Source organism: Mirounga angustirostris, unplaced genomic scaffold (genome assembly GCF_029215605.1).
Source record: "Mirounga angustirostris isolate CCGP_5_RB_7025 unplaced genomic scaffold, mMirAng1.0.hap1 SCAF_6, whole genome shotgun sequence".
Lineage (NCBI taxonomy): Eukaryota > Metazoa > Chordata > Mammalia > Carnivora > Phocidae > Mirounga > Mirounga angustirostris.
The window spans coordinates 40,066,168-40,086,577 of record NW_026991714.1 but is presented as its reverse complement, the minus strand read 5'-3'; the positions used below and the strand labels follow the sequence as shown (position 1 = coordinate 40,086,577).

Below are 20,410 nucleotides of genomic sequence, written 5' to 3'. Positions count from 1 at the left end.
TCAATCAGAGAAAGACATGTATCCTATGATCTCACTGATATGAGGAATTCTTAATCTCAGGAAACAAACAGGGTTGCTGGAGTGGTGGGGGGTGGGAAGGATGGGGTGGCTGGGTGATAGACATCAGGGAGGGTATGTGCTAGGGTGAGCGCTGTGAATTGTGTAAGACTGTTGAATCACACACTGTACCTCTGAAACAAGTAATACAGTATATGTTAAAAAAAAAAAAAAGAAGATAGCAGGAGGGGAAGAATGAAGGGGGGGAAATCGGAGGGGGAGACGAACCATGAGAGACTATGGACTGAGGGTTCTAGAGGGGAGGGGCATGGGAGGATAGGTTAGTCTGGTGATGGGTATTAAAGAGGGCATATACTGAATGGAGTACTAGGTGTTATATGCAAACAATGAATCATGGAACACTACATCAAAAACAAATGATGTAATGTATGGTGATTAACATAATAAAAAATTTCTCTAAGCACTCTCTTCACTTTATCCAGTACTATTATTACATGTATTGTTCTCTAGAAATAGGCCAGTTATGCACAAATCTCCTTTCCTGCCTGCATTTTTCTTTACTCATGCATACATTTCACTTTTCAAATAAAATAAATGACCTTCAAGTCAGCAAATTTGCAATTTTACATAGCCTAGAAAATTTGAAAATATTAAAGTCTTCTGGAAAAAGTTCCTGATGCTTAAAATAAAATCAACTGCCTATAAGCAATATTACACATGGGCAGGGGTGGGAGTGGAGGGTACTCTCAAAGGTAGCCACAGGGAAAAATAAGGGCCAATTATTTTTAAATAAAACAAAACAAACAACAATAAAGGTATTAAAATTGCCGAGAAGCTTCCTGTCCTAAAACCATCACATCAGGAATAAAAATGACATCTTCCTGACATTTGATAGCAGCTGGAATAAAGATATCTTTTGAACTAGCTTCTAGCTTGATGGTATCAAACTTTGTACTTTGTACTGTCTTACAAAGTAAGATATGTTACAGTAATTGCTCAAGTTTTTAAGACTGAAATACGAATAGTTTAGCTCATTCAAACTTCTAAGTATCTCATATGTCAAGCTATTTAATCATGAAATTAGTCCATCCTTTAAATATTAATTATAATTTATTTATATCTGTAGGCAACAATAGAATGAATAAAAATAACCAAAATAAGTATACTTTGGTTCTACTGAAAATGTAAAAAAAATGAACTAAATGAACTAATGAAAAATGAACTAAATTAAAATAGCATTTCTGACTTGCCAGGGAGGAAAAACTAGCCTGTTCCTCTTTTATCACTGAAGAAGTACAAGATATGCATTAATTGAGTGTCTATTATATGCCAAGGATTGTTTTACCTGATTCTGATGAAGTAAAATTAAAAAAATTCCTTTTCTTGTGAACAAAACCTTCTACAATGAGAATCAGGCAATAAACAATGAAATCTAATCAATGAGTACATCACACAGAACGTTAGAAGTTGGTAAATATGATGAAAAAATACAGCAAGGCAAGGAGAATCAAGAGTGCTGGGGGTAGAGGAGTTTCAACTTTTAAAAAGGATGGTCAAGGTGTAGGTCTCAAAATGGTATGTATAAAAAGGTGAATGTTGTCTCTCAAATACTGGTTACTGCAGCAGCACTTTTAATGTGTCAAAGGAGAAAGAACACTAAAGCCAAAGATGAAAAAAAATCATTGAACAAATTCTTATGTTAAATGAAATTATCAAGCATTACTGTAATACTGCTTTCTTTTCAATATATGATGGTACAGGAAAGATCCTGAATGGAGGGGCAGTCTTGCAGGAACTATTAAGCTATAATATTTGCAATTTTGATTAGTTTATTTTAATGGGGAAGACTTTTCTCCCCTAAAGTTGTTTTTGTAATGGCAAATTGTTTTCATGATTAAACACTGAAGTTATTTTTTTAAAAAAAGATTTGGATCGTGGATCACCACATCAAAAACTAATGATGTATTGTATGGTGACTAAAAAAAAAAAAAAAAAAAAGACTTGGGGTGCCTAGTCAGTTAAGCCTCCAATTTTGGCTCAGGTTGTGATCTCAAGGTCTTGGGATCCGGCCCTGCGTCAGGCACCAAGCTCAGTGAGGAGTCTGCTTGAGGAGTCTCTCTCCCTCTTCCTCTGCCCCTCCCCTTGCTTGTGGTCATGTGTGCACGTGCACACACTCTCTCTCAAATAAATAAAATCTTCAAAAAAAAAAAAAAAAAAAAAGACTTGAAAATATCAGTAAGTGAGCCTGATAGATAATCCTGGAAAAAAGCAAAGAGCGTTCCTAGTGGAGGGAATGGTCAGTGCAAAGACTTTTATGTATATGTCACCAGATAGCATAAAAATAGCACCAGATAGCACTAAAATAAATGTCCCAGCTTCTCACAGATAGGTACCAGGATACTGAAGGGACCACCAACACATTACAAACCTTGGCATTTGTGAGAAATTCCATGAAGAATATCATCATGTTTATATACACAGCTTCCAAGCTTAGGAAATAAATTCCTTTGTATAGTAAGATTTCCCAATATGATTGATTTTCTACCAGCTTTAGGGCAATATTTCATACAAACATTTTCTTCAACAGATAACTAAGTGCTTGTTGCTACAGCGAAATTATGAAAGTCATTGCCAGAGCAGTGATGAACAACCATGTGTAGGAGGGATATCTAGTATAAGATGTAGAAGCTTTTTCTTTTCTTTTTTTCTTTTTTTTAATTCTAAAGATGAAAAAAACTGACATTTCAGGGATCATAAGCAACCTGATATTCTGGAGCTAGAGTTTATCCTTGTAAGTTGTATCCACCTCATTATGAAAGTGACTACTTTGGAGAGCACGTTTTTGTGTGTGTGTTTGTTTTGTTTAATCATAGACATGTAAGTCAAGTACCTATCCCCAGTTCTTAGAACAACCTTACCAGAGGAAGCAGTCCAAATGGAGTTGCTTTAGACCAATCCAATATGATGTTTAATAATTTAAATGGATATCTCCATTTGGGGGAGAATATATTTGCATATGTTGTATATTTTTTATATATTGGATATATTATTATCACGTCAACTGGTCTTCTGCTGGTTTGGTCTCTGCACTCAGGAGAGGGAACACCCAACAGAATAAACCCATCTAGAGTGACAAACAGACCCCTACAATATGCCACCAAGCCAGAGGTTGAGGAGTGAAATGGCTGAGGCAGGAAACTTTGAGAAGATGACCAGTGGATTCTAGGAGCAATTTGCTTTGATCACCTAGCATCAAGTTGTCCCCTTCAGCTCTGTAATTCCCTTAGGTTATCCTCAAGCCTTCCACAAAGCTATAGACTGTCTCAGCCTCATATTAACTGTATTATGAGGAATAAAGTGAGGAATCTCTATTCCTGATTGGCTTGAAGTGGCCCCAGAGAGAGCTTCAGCAGTTATGACATGCCCAGATAAGGAAAGAACAGGGAAATCCAGAACTACAGTCTGGTGTGACCACTGACAAGTGTAATAAGGACAGGCGTTTGGAACATGCAAGCACAACCAACTGGTCTGTCTTCAAGTTGAGATAATCAGTCTACAGTTTATACATAATTGAATGGAATTTTGACAAGTTTTAGCCAAGTACTGAATAAAGCAATGTTTAGCCAAATATGATTTTGCCTAATGGGTAGGTCATAATCCAATGTACAGATTATAATATGAAAATTATAATATTTGTAGAAACTGGTTTGTAAATCCAGTTCCTTAGACTAATAGATTAAACCATATGGAATTGTGATTCTTAAGGTCAAAATGGTTGAATGTCAATAATTTCATATAGTTCAACCTAATAAATTTCAAAAATATAAGGATATTTGCTCTTTTATATTTGTGATTACTTTGGTGTTAGACATTAGCTTTATGAAACTCAACATCAGTTCAAGATTCGTTCTTCTAGAAAGTTTACATATAGAACAGATTCAATATCACTGGACCCAATCCTGAATGATGGCAGAGATTGCTTTTTTACAGAAACAGGACTATCTGGTTTCTGTACAATTTAAAATCCATCCATAGTCTCCTTGCTTCAACTGTTACTTTGATGCTTCTGTTCTAATAAAACCACTAGTGAATCTTAAATAATATAAAAACAGATAACATAGTATCTTAAATATTATAAATTCAGACGATATACCTAAGTTCATCAGAGATTTGGAAACTAATACAAAATTCACCAAATATGAGCACGATGCATAAAATTTTAATCCTCCAAATTATTATCATGACTCTTTCCTTGAATTAGAGCAATGTTTATGTTTTACCAGATTAGTCAAAATAGAAGCAGTTATAATCTCTAGCAAACAGCTCCTTAATTTTAGTGGCTTAAAGAACAAAGGTTAATCTCTCACTCAGACTAACTGCCTACATGTCACTGGTGTTAGTCAGGGACCCAGGCTGACGATGCACCATGATCTCCTATAGTCACTGTGCCGGAGGCAAGTACACTCTTGGTGGGGGGCTCACAGGTGCAATTAAATCTTCTTTTTGTTCTGCTCATATGAGTTCTGGGCACAAGTCATTGGCCAGAACTATTCATATGGCTCACCAACCACAAGGGGAAGAAGTGCAATCCTCACACGTGTCTGTGAGGAGAAACACGTATTTCATGAATAGCACTGATGGACTAACACTTTTACTGGAAGAAGAACAGGAAATCTTCCTTGTTGGGAAACAGATTTTATATCTGTGTGTGTGTGCATGTACACATGATCATTCATTGGAAGCCATTCTTTGGGTTCAAATCAAGTTTAGGCAGGAAGAACTAAATTCCTTTACTACAATTAGGGTGCCATCCACTGAACACTAAACAAATCACCACACTTTGTTGCAAAAGATGATCAAATAATCCGATTAAAGTTCCAAGTGGGCCCCCTACTCAGCTCCAACCGACCACAAACAAATCTTCTTTTAGGAAGAGCCATCTATGAATAGGAACTAAAAACAAATTTATTTTGTTGACCCATCTTTGAAAACATACTTGCTTGTGTTCTCAGCAAACATAAGCTTGATGTTTTGTAAAATTTGATGGATTTTATTTTTATTTTTTTAAAGATTTTATTTATTTGACAGAAAGAGAGAAAAAGTACAAGCAGGGAGAGCGGCAGGGAGAGGGAGAAGCAGGCTCCCCGCTGAGCAGGGAGCCCGATGCAGGGCTCAGTCCCAGGACCCCGGGATCATGATCTGAGCTGAAGGCAGAGGCTTAACCAACTGAGCCACCCAGGCGCCCAAATTTGATGGATTTTAGCTCTGAATACAGGCAAGCACAATACTTTGGTTTGATGAAGAAAGTCCAAAAACAATTTTGAAAGCAAAGTTCATGGTGACCACTATTCCTAACACAAATTCTCAGAACAGATGACGGTATCAAAACAGTCAAAAGAGATAACATTATATCTTGATGCATTAAATCCCCATAATATGCTCTCTAGCGAAAGAAAATAAAATTACTTATAAAGTGCTTTGAGGCAAAGCCTATTAAGTTATTTTCCTATTATGTACAAATGAATAGAAAAAAATTACTCTGAATATCCATTACGAGATGACATTCTGTGAAATACCTGGAGCAAAAACAAGTTACAATTTAGAAATAGTGACGGTTCAATCTAAAAGAGAAAAAAAAAAGAAAGGAATCTTCCCCCATTTTTTTTAAGTAAAATTTGAGCTACTCCTTCCCAGTTTAATAAAAGGAAGAATACAAATAAGATTCTACCTCAGTCCATACATGAAGACACCAGAAAATCTGCTGCTCTAATTCAAGAAAAGAATTAAGATAATAGTAATGTGGGTAGATTTAAGGAACATTTAATGCAGAACCTAGTTTTCAAGTCCATAGAACATCCAACATACTTGAAATTCTTGCACTCACTTTTTCCTAGACATTTCATATGGACTCTGGGTTTGTGATTAAATTCTAGCAATATACATAACCTTAATGTTTTCTTGTTTACCTTTTCTTTTATTTTTACTTTTTATTTCAGCCAGATGAGATGTTTAGACATATAAGCATTCATAGCATTTCCCAATAATATATGATGGTATCTAAAGGATAGTTTTAGAGCTTTACAGGATTCCTTGATTTGGGATAGTAATTTGATACTAATTACTTCAGAAACCCAGGAGGAAAAGAACAAGCATCTAGTAAGCACTTAGCCACATCCCACACTCTACCCACTAAATCTTTATAAAGCAGCCTCATTAAGGAGGTTAAATCTCACTTTATAAGAACATGGAGACTCAGACAGATTAGGTATTTTGGTGAAGTTTGCAAAGCTAGTAAATAGTTAAGATAGTATTAAATCTCAGTTCCAAGGGCTCCAAAGCCCATGCACTTTTTAGAAATCATACAAATAATTTGCATGCATTTAAAAGAATGTTAAAACTTTATATTTCAAGAGATCACTGACTTGTACCATAACACGGTGACCAAACGAAATTCACAAAGCCCTTTTCTATAGCTACATAATAACAGATGGGTCAGATTTGGGTACTTATTTGTAATGTGTTGATATTACCTACATATAAAATAATAAGAAAAAAATAGCAATAACAATTATCCATACCTAACTTTTTTAGGCACTTGGGAGGCAGCATAGCAAAAAAAAGACAGCTTAGCAAAAAGATTGGGCCACGGAGTCATGCCATCTGGGTTGATTACAGATTCTACCACTTACTAACTTTATAACCTTAAGCAAGTCATCTTACCTCCCTGTGCTTCAGCTTCCTTATTAGCAATTATTATTTAACAGCTGAGCACTTTGCCTCATTATCTCATTTAACATTAAAAAAAGAAATAAAGTATATTCTAGAAGAAAAGTACTTCCATTTTTACCACTCTCAAATCCAATTTTGTTTTTAGCATATATTTTGACTTGTAAGAGCTTCCTAACACTGGACCTGCAAAGGTTCATGGATGCAATATAATCCTGGGATGATCTAGAGACATAATTTGGGGTCTTGATTCTACAGAAATGACTGTCCATAAAATTTAGAAATTAGACACGTGCTAGTTGGTGTGTAAGAGTTACTGTTGCCTCAAAGCATAATTTAAGTTTTACATTGTTATTTGTTGTTTTATTTATCTTTATTCTCCTTTCCAAATTTCTATTTACTAATACTAAATAGGTAATAACTTGCCCAACAGAGGCTCAACCTGGAAAAAGAAGGACCTTTCTCTTCGGCACAACCAAGCAGAGTCAAATATAGACCAGCAGATAAACCTCAAAGTCTGATTGCTCTGAGCTTTTCCCCATAGCACAGTGAGGGACACCTCCCTCCCCATGGGACAGAAAAGAAGGGCCCTTTATATCTGCCTTATTTTAAGTGATACCGCCTGCCTTGATTTTATTTTATTCTTACCCTTTAGCCAAAGAGTTATATGCACTGAAATATAAACCTGCGAAGTCTTATGATCACTGTATATTGTGCCCATAGTCCAACTTCAGTTATTTACAACTACTTTAGCATCTCAACAGAGAACAACAAAAATATACCAAGAAAAAATTTGAACTAAACAGTAATGCGCCCCCCCCCCCTCGCCCCATGCTGGAAATCAAAGCAAGGACTACAAAATCTGATATGCTGTTTGAAGGTTAAAGAAAGGAAGGGAAAGGAGGAAGAGGGGGTGGGGAGAGAAAAGAAAAAAGTACAAGCAGGCTATTTTTGGAACTAATCAAAGACTAAGTGCCTTCTTAGTCAAAACTCCTTTTTCCATCTCTAGAAGAAAAGTAAACGCCAACATTATAAAGATCAGTTAGGAAATGCACCACCTATGGAATCTTCCCAAAAGAGACATCAGCCTCAAATTAGCACCAATGAAGTTACTCCCAGAAACTAATGCAGCACTCATCATAGAGTACTTAGTAAGTATTTTTTAAACGAGTGATTGAAGAATGAATTAGATGTTAAATAATCTCCCAGCTGGTCTCCCCGCCTCCAGTCTTCTTCCTGTCCTGCCAGTTTGATGCTGCCATCCCACAGCTCACCTCCCATTCCCTCACCGTCCATATGCACCGCGTATGCACGCCCAGCAGTACCCAGGGTCAGGACTGCTAACACTGCTCAACCCCATACAGCACCATGCACATAGTTTTCTGTCACTTGTGCTCCAAGGGCTCCTATTTCCATAAAAAAACCCTGGGTGTTGGCCTTGGAAATTGGGCTTGATGTGCCCAAAGAACCGTCTTAGAATATACCCACTCCATGGCACAATCCCAGGAGGCAATGTTTACGCTTTTTTCTTCCTACAGGACTGGCACCCCTGGAGCACAACCTCATAGGGAATTCTAGTGACTTATCTGTTCTACGTTTGATTCCTTTTCTTCTCCATTGTCTTTAGCTAATCTGATCCATCACTTCAATTATCCTCGCTTCAAAACTCCAACTCCTTTGTCCTTCCAACAGACCCGACTGTGAATCAATGTATTTGGATACATTATTTGCTGAATAGTCCTTTATAGTCACTGCGTTCTACCCCTTCCCCCTTAAATGAAGGTATTATATGCCAGGTTCCATTTTTAGCTCTCTTGTTGACTTACTTGACAAATCTCGATTAGGTGAATTTATCTGTACTCACAACTTACACTGTCATTTATGCAGTGATGACATCCCCAAACGATCTCTCCAGTTCCCATCCTTCTTTGTTTACACGTACATTAGCCACCTGATATCCAACACATCGTTCCATCACAACATATCCAAAATGACATCTTTATTCCTCCCTCAGAATCTCTCATTTTCCTGTGTTTTGTAATTCCATCCAAAGCGAGAACCATGGATGTCACCCTCCTTTTCTCTTTGGTGCCCAAAGCTAACGGGTTACCAAGTCCTATTCCTTCTACCCCCCAAATAGTTTTGAAACCCACACTTTCATCTCCATCCCACTGCCACCATAGTGCCTTCATTCTGTAGTACCTGGATTCCTGCACTAACCTCTCCCGAATGATTGTCCTGCCTCCAGCTTTGTTTCTAACCCATCTTCCTCACTGTTGACAAGATCATTCATTCCACTTACTTAAAATCCTTCAATGGCTCCCTCAGGTTTTCAGAATTAAGGCTAACCTATTTCAAAGGGCATACAAGCCTTTCCTAGTCAAAGCCCTTCTCCCATAAGAAATAACAGAAAGTGGTCTGCTGCTACCTTTCCAGGACTCAGGCTGCAAATGCTCTTTACTTGCCCATCCTGGACAGGAAAAACGGCTGCCTAGTCTCAGCTCTTTCACAGAAGGAGGCCTCACCATCCCGAATGAGGTCTGGGAAAGACCAAATGCTGCTGCCAGCTAAGCCTTCCTCCATATTCTCAGGCCCCCTGGGGCCAACTAAGTTCCAGGCACAGTCTTGGAAGCCTTCTGGCACCACAGCTTCCCAACCAAAGGCAGTTTTCACTATGATGTAAGGCCAACCTGTTAACATGAGCATCTCCATTACCACGAACCCCTCTGGAGAGTAAAACACATGACACTGGTAAAGACGTGATACTTGGCTGTCTGCTCACTGTGGCCAGCTGCAGGGCCACGCGGTCTGACAACCTGGCATGCTGGGGGTGGGGGGACGCGGGGGTGCTCGTCTCACATATGGACAGGAACACTCCAGACATGGGAACGTATACATCAATCAATACAAGACCTATGCAGAAATCATAGGCTTTTCAAATGAAAGGCCTGTAAACAGTAGAAAATGATGCATAAGAAGGATGCACGATTCTGTGCTTGCTTCAAAATTTCCCTTCTGACTTTTGTGGTCACATTTTTCTTTTTATTATAGCTGCCTCAGATAGTGGTTTTATTGTATTATCCAGAATACCTAAGTAATCTTTATTTTCTAAATGGAAACATCATTTCCTCAGAAGAGGGTACATGGCTTAATAGGAAAAGATAATTAGTCATACAATTCTTCTTGTTCAACATGCGCCTACTCTCCATTAAACTTTTAAAAATAATGAGAAAAATAAACACTTTTACAGAAACTCATGTGTCTCCATGGAAAAAGGATTGAGGTCATTAGTATTTCCCTTGAGGAATGCAGATCAACTATAATTATGTATGACATTTTGAAACAATGCAGTATTGCTTCGACCAACTATTTCTTCTGCAAATATTTCATATGGATTAGCTATACCGACATATTTTATCTCAGCATGTTCATTAAAAACTATTTTTCCTTATTTCTAACCATATTTTCATTAAAATTAGTCCTCATTGGAAACAAAATATACTTTAGCATTAAAAAAAAAACAGAAATAAGGCCACATATGATTAGATGTATATATTTATACTCAACTGATATGGTTTAAGAATATTTTTTTTAAATACATAACACATTATTAGGCAAAATATTTTCATTTGGGGAAAATGTATGTTTTAATATTATCACTTGCAAATTTAATGCTATATATTATTTTGTATATTCTATATTACATTTTTAATAGACAGAATTTCAAGTTATCAAAAATATGCAGCATTTTTATTCATCAAGACTGAAAACTAGATAAAACCTTGTTGCTTCTGAACATGTAGGTGGTTTGTAAAGGGTACAGTGTCTGGAATGGTTTAGGGACAGAAGGTAAGGAATACATAGAGAACAGTCACCTGGCATGCATGGTCCATCTACGTAAAGATGACAACTCGAATGTATTTAGTTGTGTTTTATTTAATTATGCCCTTTTGAGAGTTATTTCAAAATAAAATGATCGAATAATCCTTCTTCCATTGCTGTAGACATTTTTGTAGTATTTCCGTTTGTAAAACATTTGGCTCTGATCATCTATAGCTCAGTTATAAATTGTCTGTCCCTTTCTTTCTTCACATTCCTCTGTTCAATCTGTAACTCAACTCTGTCATTTCCCTAAACTGCATTATAAATAAATTAGAAAACACACATCTGCTCAAACTGGCAGCTCCATTTTAATTGGCTCAACCGCCCAGAGCAGCTCCAGGAGGGCTCACAGTAAATTTTGCTCGTGGCCTTTACACAGGAGCTTTCTACAGACGCAGTCACCAGAACCACATGTGAGTCCGAAGGTCAGGTGAAAGCTCAAAGACTTAGAGTAAGAAAAAAAAAAAAAGTTTACTACTTTGCGGTGTTTAAAAGTACAAAAACACAGTGATAGATCTCCTACTTCTGTTTGAGAATCATGAAGATCACGCATAGGAAAGCATGTGAACTTGTTTTTCATGTTAAATATAGCCAGGTAACGTAGAAATTTCACTTTATTTCAAAGGATGGTGTTATGGCCCCAAATGTGTCCTCTAAAGATGCGTAAGTTGAAGCCCTAAACCCCCAATGTGACTGTTTTTAGAGATGGGGCCTTTCAGGATGTAATTAAGGTTAAATGAGGTCATAAGAGTGCATCCCTGAGTCTACAGGGCTGACTGATGTCCTTACAAGAAGAGGAAAAGCCACCGGAACTCTCTCTCCAGGCAGGTGCACAGAGAAAAGACCATGTAAAGACCATGGGGAGAAGGCAGCATCCGTAAGCTGAGGAGAGAGATCGGACCAGAAACTAACCTTGCTGGCACCTTCATTATGAACTTCCAGCCTCCACAACTGTGAGAAAATAAATGTCTGTCGTTTAAGCCCTTCAGTCAATGGTATTTGGTTACGGCAGCCTGAGCAGACTAAGGCAGATTGTTATCTCATTACTCTGGAGAACTGTGTTCATGCTTTGTACCAGCTAGTCCTAGCACAGAAAGCACTGTTTTTTTTAATAGCACAGGTTTTAAACTTTGATCAAATAATCTATACCAGCATCATAAAAATACAATTTCCCACTTTTCTACATGTGCCTTAGTGGCTTTCACACTTTTTGACTGGGATCCACAATAGTCTTAGCATTTATATATGCATGTATGTATATAACATATAGTGTATTTATAATATGTATGTGTCTTTCACAAAACTTTTCCTATCTAACTGTAGAAGATCTGTTCAATTCTATTTTATTTACAATAAATGCCTGTCAGAATCAGACCAATAAATATAGAGAACAAACTGGTGGTTGCCAGAGGGATGGGGGTGGAGGGAGGGGCACAATGGGTGAAGGAGACTGGGAGATACAGGCTTCCAGTTATGGAATGAGTAGGTCCACAGGCATATAAGGTACAGCATAGGGAATATAGTCAATAATATTGTAGTAGCTTTGTATGGTGGCAAACAGTAAATACACTTGAATAGAGATGTTAAATCACTATGCTGTACACCCAAAACTAATATAACATTGTGTGTCAACTATACACAAATTTTAAAAGTTAATTAATTAAAAAAATAAACATGTGTGTATGTTTTTAACATCCACTTAAGAGCCAGTTTATGGCTAGATGTTTGAGGGTTTTTTTTTTTTTTTATGTTATCCAAAACATGTCTTAGTTACAATTTCCTTTTTTCCCTTAGCGTCTCAAGATCCTTAAAAGTACACTGAAGTTCAAACAATTACAATATTCTCTCTCTTTCCCTCACATTCATTCTCTCTCTAACACACACACACACACACACACACACACACACACACACAAAATGAGTCTAACCAAGATGGAGACAAATCAATTGGGGTCCTGGGGCACCTGAGTGGCTCAGTCATTAAGTGTCTGCCTTCGGCTCAGGTCATGATCCCAGGGCTCTGGGATCAAGCCCCACATCAAGCCCCACATTGGGCTCCCTGCTCAGCGGGAAGCCTCCTTCTCCCTCTCCCACTCCCCCTGCTTGTGTTCCCTCTCTTGCTGTGTCTCTCTCTGTCAAATAAATAAAATCTTAAAAAAAAAAAATCAATTGGTGTCCTGTTCAAAGCAGAACTTTTTACATGATTTAAACCAGAATGTCAAGCACATTGTCTTGCTGATTTGTTGAAAATAAAAGATTTTGGTTTTATGGTGCAACTAGATATAGATTAATGCATACAGACTATGTGAATTCCTAATTGAGAAATAGGATACCCATGAAGCGAAGTGCTGGATAACTCAGTCTAATTCCTACTTATAGGCACTGTGGGAACTGATAAGAACTTATATGACGAAGAGTTTCAAAGAAAGTATTTATTTGTAGAGAGAAACTAATTTTATCATTTCCTATCTTATTCTGTTTCTTTTGGGTTTATGTTTAAAGAATCATGCTTGCTGTATCAAAGATTTTGACCCTGGTGCCTCCTGGCATATGAACATCACTGGATAATGAAATGGAGGGATAATTAGAGGAAGACAATGGATACAATTGTTGCAGGTTCTGCAGATTTGTTCTCTAAAAATACTGGTAAAGTTGGCTAACACCAAAAAACCAAAAACTCAGAATTTGTAATAAGACACTACTCTGTCACACTTAACTGATAATACTTCTGGACCTGTAAATATGAAATCCAAATGTAATTTCCAAAGTATAAAATTTCAAGAACAAGGTTAAAATTTTAAACTTTCCAAAACTTCATGGGTCAAAATTCTAATGTCATTTCTATATGTATAGTTGTATAAAATGGGTAAAACAGTATCTTTTTGAACACCTGAAATCCGTACACAGGGAACTTGGCCATAATGCATACAGCTTTGGGCACATAGGTATACATACCTATGTGTACTTGCACACGTTTATAGGGATATGAGAAAGAAGGAAATAATTCAATATAGTAAAAAAAAAATTCAATATTATATGATACATTTACTTTTCCATGCTATTGACATTTTGACATAAATATTTTCTATTGTATTTCTTTTTATGGAATAACATTTACCTTGTGCCCTTAAGAAAAAAAAAATGAAACAAAAAAGAAGAAATAGTGAGGAAAATATTTTAAATTACATCTTTTTTCATTATAAATTAGCCTCAGCACCTGGTACATAGGGGTGTTTAGCAAGTATCTGCTAACTGAATTACACTTTACAGCAAATTCACACCAAACATAAATATTAAAAATCTTAAATAAAAAATAAATGTCAACAAAGATGAACAATAATGTTTACTGAATTAGCTAAATAGGAGTGCTTTTTGCACACTCCTTAATTCTTACCTCTTCCTTTGTCTTTTTTGATATCACTCGGAGCCAGTCTCCAATCATGCTCAGGACAGCTGCAAAGTAAGCAAGCCCTACAAGGATCCAAAACCACACGACAGGCTTATAGAAGTCTAGATATTCAATATCTGATCCACCTGTGTGAGAAAAATAAAGCAGAACAAAATAACTTCATATTCATATGAAAGTAAACAATATGGATATTTGCGAAAAGTATCAACTGAATTGTGGCTTACAAAACAGAAACCTCCACATTATTTTCTTCATTTGGGATTCTTTCCCGTCCGTATCTATTTTTCAAGAACCATTCACTAGGTTTGTTTTTTTTTTTAAGTTTTTATTTTAATTCCAATTAGCTAACATCCAAGTGTTATATTTAGTCACTACATTCTTCTTAATGAGACCTTTCATTACATCTCCAAGTCATAATGATTTGTCTTTGTTCTGTTTCTTTTTTGTTTATTATAATCTGTCTCAACTAGTCTAGCACTTAAGTATTCCACGTGTAGTAGTTTCTCTTTCCACCTCTACTGTAACAAGTAGAAGACAGAAATGACACTTTTTTGGGTACGCATTCAACTTAGCATATTTATTACTGCCAATCAATTCATGCTACCCAATCAATACATGCTAACCAATCAATGAAAAGTAGACCTGGACAGAAGTGGTTCTTATTCTAAAATCACCAATACAATGGATTGATAACAAAAGCCTGAGACAATGCCTTGGTAGGCTAATCGGAACAAACAGTGATTTGTAGATGATACTGCCATTCATTATTCTTGGACTTTTCAGAGGAATTCCCATATATGTCACATATTTAAATCCTTGGCTCTCAAGAAAAAATTAGCAAAGGAGCTCTTCTGCTTTACTGTGACCTTTGTTACTTCTCCATCCATTTGATACAGAAACTGCACCTAGGAGAATCTGAATACATTTCAACACATCCCTACTTCAGCACATACTAATGGCACACTTAGTAACTCCCAAACGCTCCAACAGTTACTTCTCTTCAGGAGAGAGAGAAACAAGTCTCTCTCTTGAGAAATTCATAATTTACCCTGAGAAAGCCTCACAGAGACAATCATTCATAATGTGGTAGATCAAGTGACAGCCAAAAAGAATTTTTTAAAAAGTGCTTACAAGAGGACATGGAAGAAATGATTTTTTTTTTTTTTTACTTCTGGAAGGGGAAAGGTGAGAAGAGAGAAAGGGAGTCTTCAGTAATGAAGATCAAAACAGAGAAAAATTCAGTGTAAAAATATACGACATATCCAAAGGACTTTTGGTAGCTAATGCTACATATGGATGGGGGCCAGGGAGTAGATGGGTAGAAGAGAGGAATCTAGAAAAAATGAGTTGTGTCAGCTTGTAAAAACTCGCTCCTGATGCAATGGGGCATAGGTAAAGTTTATAGGTGATAAGTCTTCTATTCACGTTTGACCATGTGCATGAAAAGATCCAGAGAGAAGGAAAGTTGACAGGGAAGTCCCATGAGAAACTTTTGTTCTGAACTAGCCAAGAGTTCATTGTGCCTGAGTTAGGGCTGGAATGGAAGGAAAAGGTGGTAGAGGCAGCATCGTCAAGGCAGGGCTCTAGGATGACCAGAGTCCTTCTGTTGGGAGAGGATACTAGCCACTGAACAGGAAATGCAGGGGAAGGAACAGGGATTAAAAAAAATTGGGGGGGGGGTGCTAGCTCAGTTAGAAGAGCACTGACTCTTGATCTTGGGGTTGTGAGTTCAAGCCCTGCTTTGGGTATAGGGATTAATAAATAAAATAAACTTAAAAAAAGTAATTCAAACTGGTACATGATAGGTCTGAAGTGCTTGAGGTAGCAGCAGGTGGAAGTACGCAGCAGGATCCTTAAATAAAGATATAATGTGTAACAGGGCAGAGCAGGAAATAAGGACTGTAGTGAGAACGACACAGAGATGGGATGCTGAGAGGGGTCACGGATGCACTCAAGTCACAAAAATCCAACCCATATGTTCAGAAGAACTGCTAATAAATAGCAAGTACACATTAAAGTCAGATATAAAATACTGAATATAACATGGCTATAAATTAGACTTTGAGTGGCCTGCAATGACATTTTCAAATATCAAAAGGTCAGAGTAAAAAGAGAACATTTTCTATCAGGCAAGCAATATGAATAGACACAGGTTCAGCTTGCTTTGGGGACAAAAAAATAATTTAAAAAGCCCAGCTTCCAAATAAATAATATGACTTTCAAAATATTGTAGAAATTTTACCTTGTGTAGAATTTCAAAAAGTATCATTTCTGGGAAGGATTGTGGAGGCCAAATGCATCTCATGATGGTTAAGACTTGGCCCAGGGGGGTAGCAGCTCTACAAATTCACAGAAGTGACTTAAGAAGTGTGTGTGGAAACTTGTTATATGATAGGCTCGCTAGCGAATTCCATTTTTCAAAGGTTTCCATTTCATTGAAACCAAAATGACATTTTTTTCCAAGTACTTTCTCTTTCAAAACCAGAAAAATCTTCATCCAAATAGTTGTGACTCACTTAACACATAAGTTCACCAACATGTTGACTTTGAAAGTTAGTTCATACTCAAGATGACTTTTTAGAAATCTTCTTTCTTATAAACAGGATGTCACAGTTTGAAAAGAGTAAATTAGCTTAATCACCGAAAGGTCTATATTTGGGTAAAATGTTCATTCCACAAGTTCCAGTGGATTCTAAGCTTGAGCATGGGGGTGGAGAGTTTCCCATTCCCGCTCTTAGGATAAAATACCGGCGGTCAAAGGATTTGGGAAAAACTAATGTACACAGGAGTGTTGTCCAACAACTCACAAGTCCTATTCACTTCCTGGTAGCCAAGATTTATGAATTAATTTCTACATTATTTCATCCACTTGATCCAAGAATCCAAATTAAAATATCTCTAATATTAAGATAAACTCACTTAAAAGGAGCTGTTAGTCTTATTTTTAAATCAGGAAATGCCAACAAAAATTTTTTCTGGCTGTTGTAAACATCAATTTTAGTCTAGCTAAATTCGGGAAATCTGAACATGGGTGGGTCTCTCGCTGATTAAGAACCTAGGGTAATTTCTCTGTCCTGGATTCACTGCCTGTGCCCCCCACCCCCATCTCCACTCGGCTACTCTGTTTTTTCCCCTCCTTCCACAGACTCCTGAGATGTAGCCTGCAGGATGCCACGACCCACTCTCCCCTCCTGGGCTCCTCACCCACTTGGCAGGATAGGTCACCTCACGCTGTTTGTTGCTACTGAAAATATACACACAAGTCCTTTCCATTTTCAGACCTTTCTAGCTAATCCTTATAGGAGAGCAGACAGATGGTAATAAAAATAGCAAAGAGGGGTGGAGGTACAAAGGTTCCAGGAATCTTACAAACTGTTCCAAATAGTAAAGTAAATCTCTTCCTGACGCTCATGATACGTGATGGCACCATTTTTCTCTGGATTTCTCCTTAGTGCTTAAATAAGGAGATCAGCCAGAATCTAATCTGATCTAGCAGATTAAACTTCTAAAAATAGAGCTCAGGAAAGGTTTATTATTATTATTACTGTTATTATTACTTACAACATTATTGCTAGGAACCCATTTTAGCAATAGTGGGTTTCCTAAACATTTGCTTGGAACAATCCCTCCATCTAGCATTAACAAAGCCATCTCCTACCTGGGCCCAAAGAGTCACTGCTTAGGGGGCAGAACAGCCCATGAGGCTATAGTAGGTACATACAGGTTTTTTAAATAAAGGCCCTGCTAGTCCTCTATAGCTCCGTCTCTGCTCATTTCAGCTGATTTCCAAAATATTCAAAATCTGATTGAGAGAGAAGAGTGAAAAGTAAGGCTTCCTGATTGCCCACCTAAATGAAATCATTCCGCCCTAAAGCCCTGGGGGGCAAGTGGTGAGGGGAGTTGTATTCCCACTCCTCACATTTCCACTGATTGACAGGACAGGGCTATTAGACCATTCACTATAGATTTAAGCCACATCTCTGGCTGCCTTTATCAGTAATTAAGCTGATAATTCAATTGCTATCACTCTCATAGTCTGTTCAGAACTAAGGAGTAAAAGACCATTTTTGTATTGGCTCCTAGAAATCCCAACAGTAAGTAGCCCCACTTAAAATAGAGGAGTCATAGTCTCAGTAGGTAAAAGAACATGTGTCAGGCCACACAGGAAAGGAGGCAGCAGAACTAGAATTCAAGCCCAGGGCTCCCTGGCTCCAAAACACAGGCTTTTCCCCATTGACCAGGTTGTCCATGTCACCTATGACCTCAGCTGCTGTCCTTCCTATCATTTGTCCACCAGCTCTTTGTGTCCATACTGCATGGTAGACACTTAGCTAGGGCTGGAAACACTAAGTCAAACAGCTGATAATCACTGCCTCTTCCCCTCCTTCCCCTCAACAGTCTCACCTGGAAACCAGGTGGGTCTGAACATAAGTACTATTGAATAAGGGACAGGTGGGGCTAGGGAGGGGGATGTGATCAGGCTCACAAAATCCAAAATGTGGGAGATGAAAGGAAACCAGAGAAAAGGGAACAAACCAGACCATCCTGTCCTAGGTGTCAGAGGGGAGGTCTTATTCTAACAGCTACTTGTGACCAACCTAGAATTACCAGACCCTAAAAAGGAAGTAAGCCATTGAAGGTGCTATCAATAGAGATGTTAAACAGATTTAAGTTCCCTGGCTAGCTTTCTATAAAAGACCATCCTTAAAAGCCCTCAGTGACGACCCTGTTGGGATTCCTCTCACTCCTGAGAGCTTTTTTCCTGTATCCTCACTTAATAAACTTCTATCGTTTTACTCACTCCCCGTTGTCCGAGAGATTCATTCTTCGACTGCATGAGACAAGAACCTCACTCTGCCGCATCATTTTGGTGCCGAAACCTGGGATCACTCCCATCGAAGGGTGAGTAAAAGCGACTCTTTTCTTTCCTGGGAGAAGTCTCTCCCTTAGATGACCTCTTTTAACAAGCAACAAAACCCAGCACCTGTCGGCCAATTAAAGGCTAATAGCGCGGCCACTGGTCTTAAGTCTCAGGTGACAGGCCTCTGGAGAAAGGTTTGGTCAATCCCCCTTTCTCAAAAGAAGGGAATGTTGGCCTAACCCTACCCAGCTCTGCTTTCTCTTCATTGGCTTTTCTTAAGTGGCTTTCTCCCACCTCAGGGACTTTGCCTCAGGTCCTTCCAATCTCCGATGATCAGTATGCCCTTTTAATCAGGGATTCATTTTAGGAAGAGTGTTGCCTATGTAGATGTAAGACTTTTTTATTTAAAAGTGTCTTTCATGAGAATTTGGTTCAGGATGGACAGGAAAAGCTCTCAAGGGGTGAGGTGAGGAAGCATAATTGGAAATTGGCTTATAATGGGCCTGACTCATAAGGTACCATGGGGCTAGGAGAGCAAGCGCATTTACATGACCAAAAATGAGGGCTCAATCCAGAGAGCTCCGAAGAATGAGGTCATTACAAGGATTCCCTACTTTGTATAAGATTCATCGGGGAGCGCACGTAAGGACTGGCAATCCAGCGCTCAGAACCTGCCCTTTGGTTACCATGGGTGATCTTGGGGTCTCTGAGACACGTAAAAGGCTAGAGACCTGGCCCTGGGGGTCACACCCCAGGGAAGCCTCATCCATAAGCAGAACAGGCCTCCCACTAAGAGACCGTAGCTGTTTCGCTTGCATTCTTAGCCTTCTAAAAAGAATATTTCGAAGTTTAAACTGTTAACCTCGCCAAAGCCTTATGATTAGGCCAGATTTTTTTTTGGAGGGGGGGGAATTCAGAGGAGAAAAGGAGGATCAGGTGACGGATAGGTAAGAGTGGCTACTCCTGCTGGCCTGAGCCCTCCTCAACCCAAGATGTTAAGCCACTCTTTGACCTTGAGTAGGAAACCATGGGACACCTTGGTTCATAGGCAAGAGCTGATACATAGGGACGCCTTCATAGTCACCTCTCCGTAACAGGTACAGGGTAACTGACTCCTACTGGGATCTGGAGATGGGAAACAAACCATCCTCTGAGGGGACCTCTCTGGATTGGTTACTGCAAAATTGGGTAATTTCTCCTTGTAAGACTTTTCTAGTGTTTCCCATGGGTTGAACACGGTGGGTTCTTTAAGGCAAAATAAAATAAGGCATGACCTTCACGACAAGGCATGGTCTCTTCTTCAGTTCCCAAGGACTCTTCCTTGGGGTGCCTTTTAACCCACTGGAAACAATTTGGATTGCAAATTTAGGAAAAGACTGAGTTCCTGCAATGTTCACTGCATGGCCAGGGTGGGATCTATCAGGTCTCTTCTGCAGGAAACAAGGCAAACAGACGGAGCTACCCCTAGATCCATCCAGGCTTTCAGGGCTCTAAATCAGGACCCAGGCCTACAG

At 38.4% G+C, this 20,410-nt stretch overlaps 1 protein-coding gene across 2 annotated transcripts in view; it reads right to left on the bottom strand.

The window, feature by feature from the left end:
* Positions 1-20,410, bottom strand: part of KCNK2 (potassium two pore domain channel subfamily K member 2) — a 216,162-nt gene that overhangs the window by 35,069 nt on the left and 160,683 nt on the right. For both annotated transcript variants that reach the window (XM_045876150.1, XM_045876149.1), the window contains exon 6: positions 14,021-14,160. In XM_045876150.1, coding sequence (XP_045732106.1) covers positions 14,021-14,160 — 140 coding nt within the window. The remainder of the gene's footprint in view (positions 1-14,020; positions 14,161-20,410) is intronic.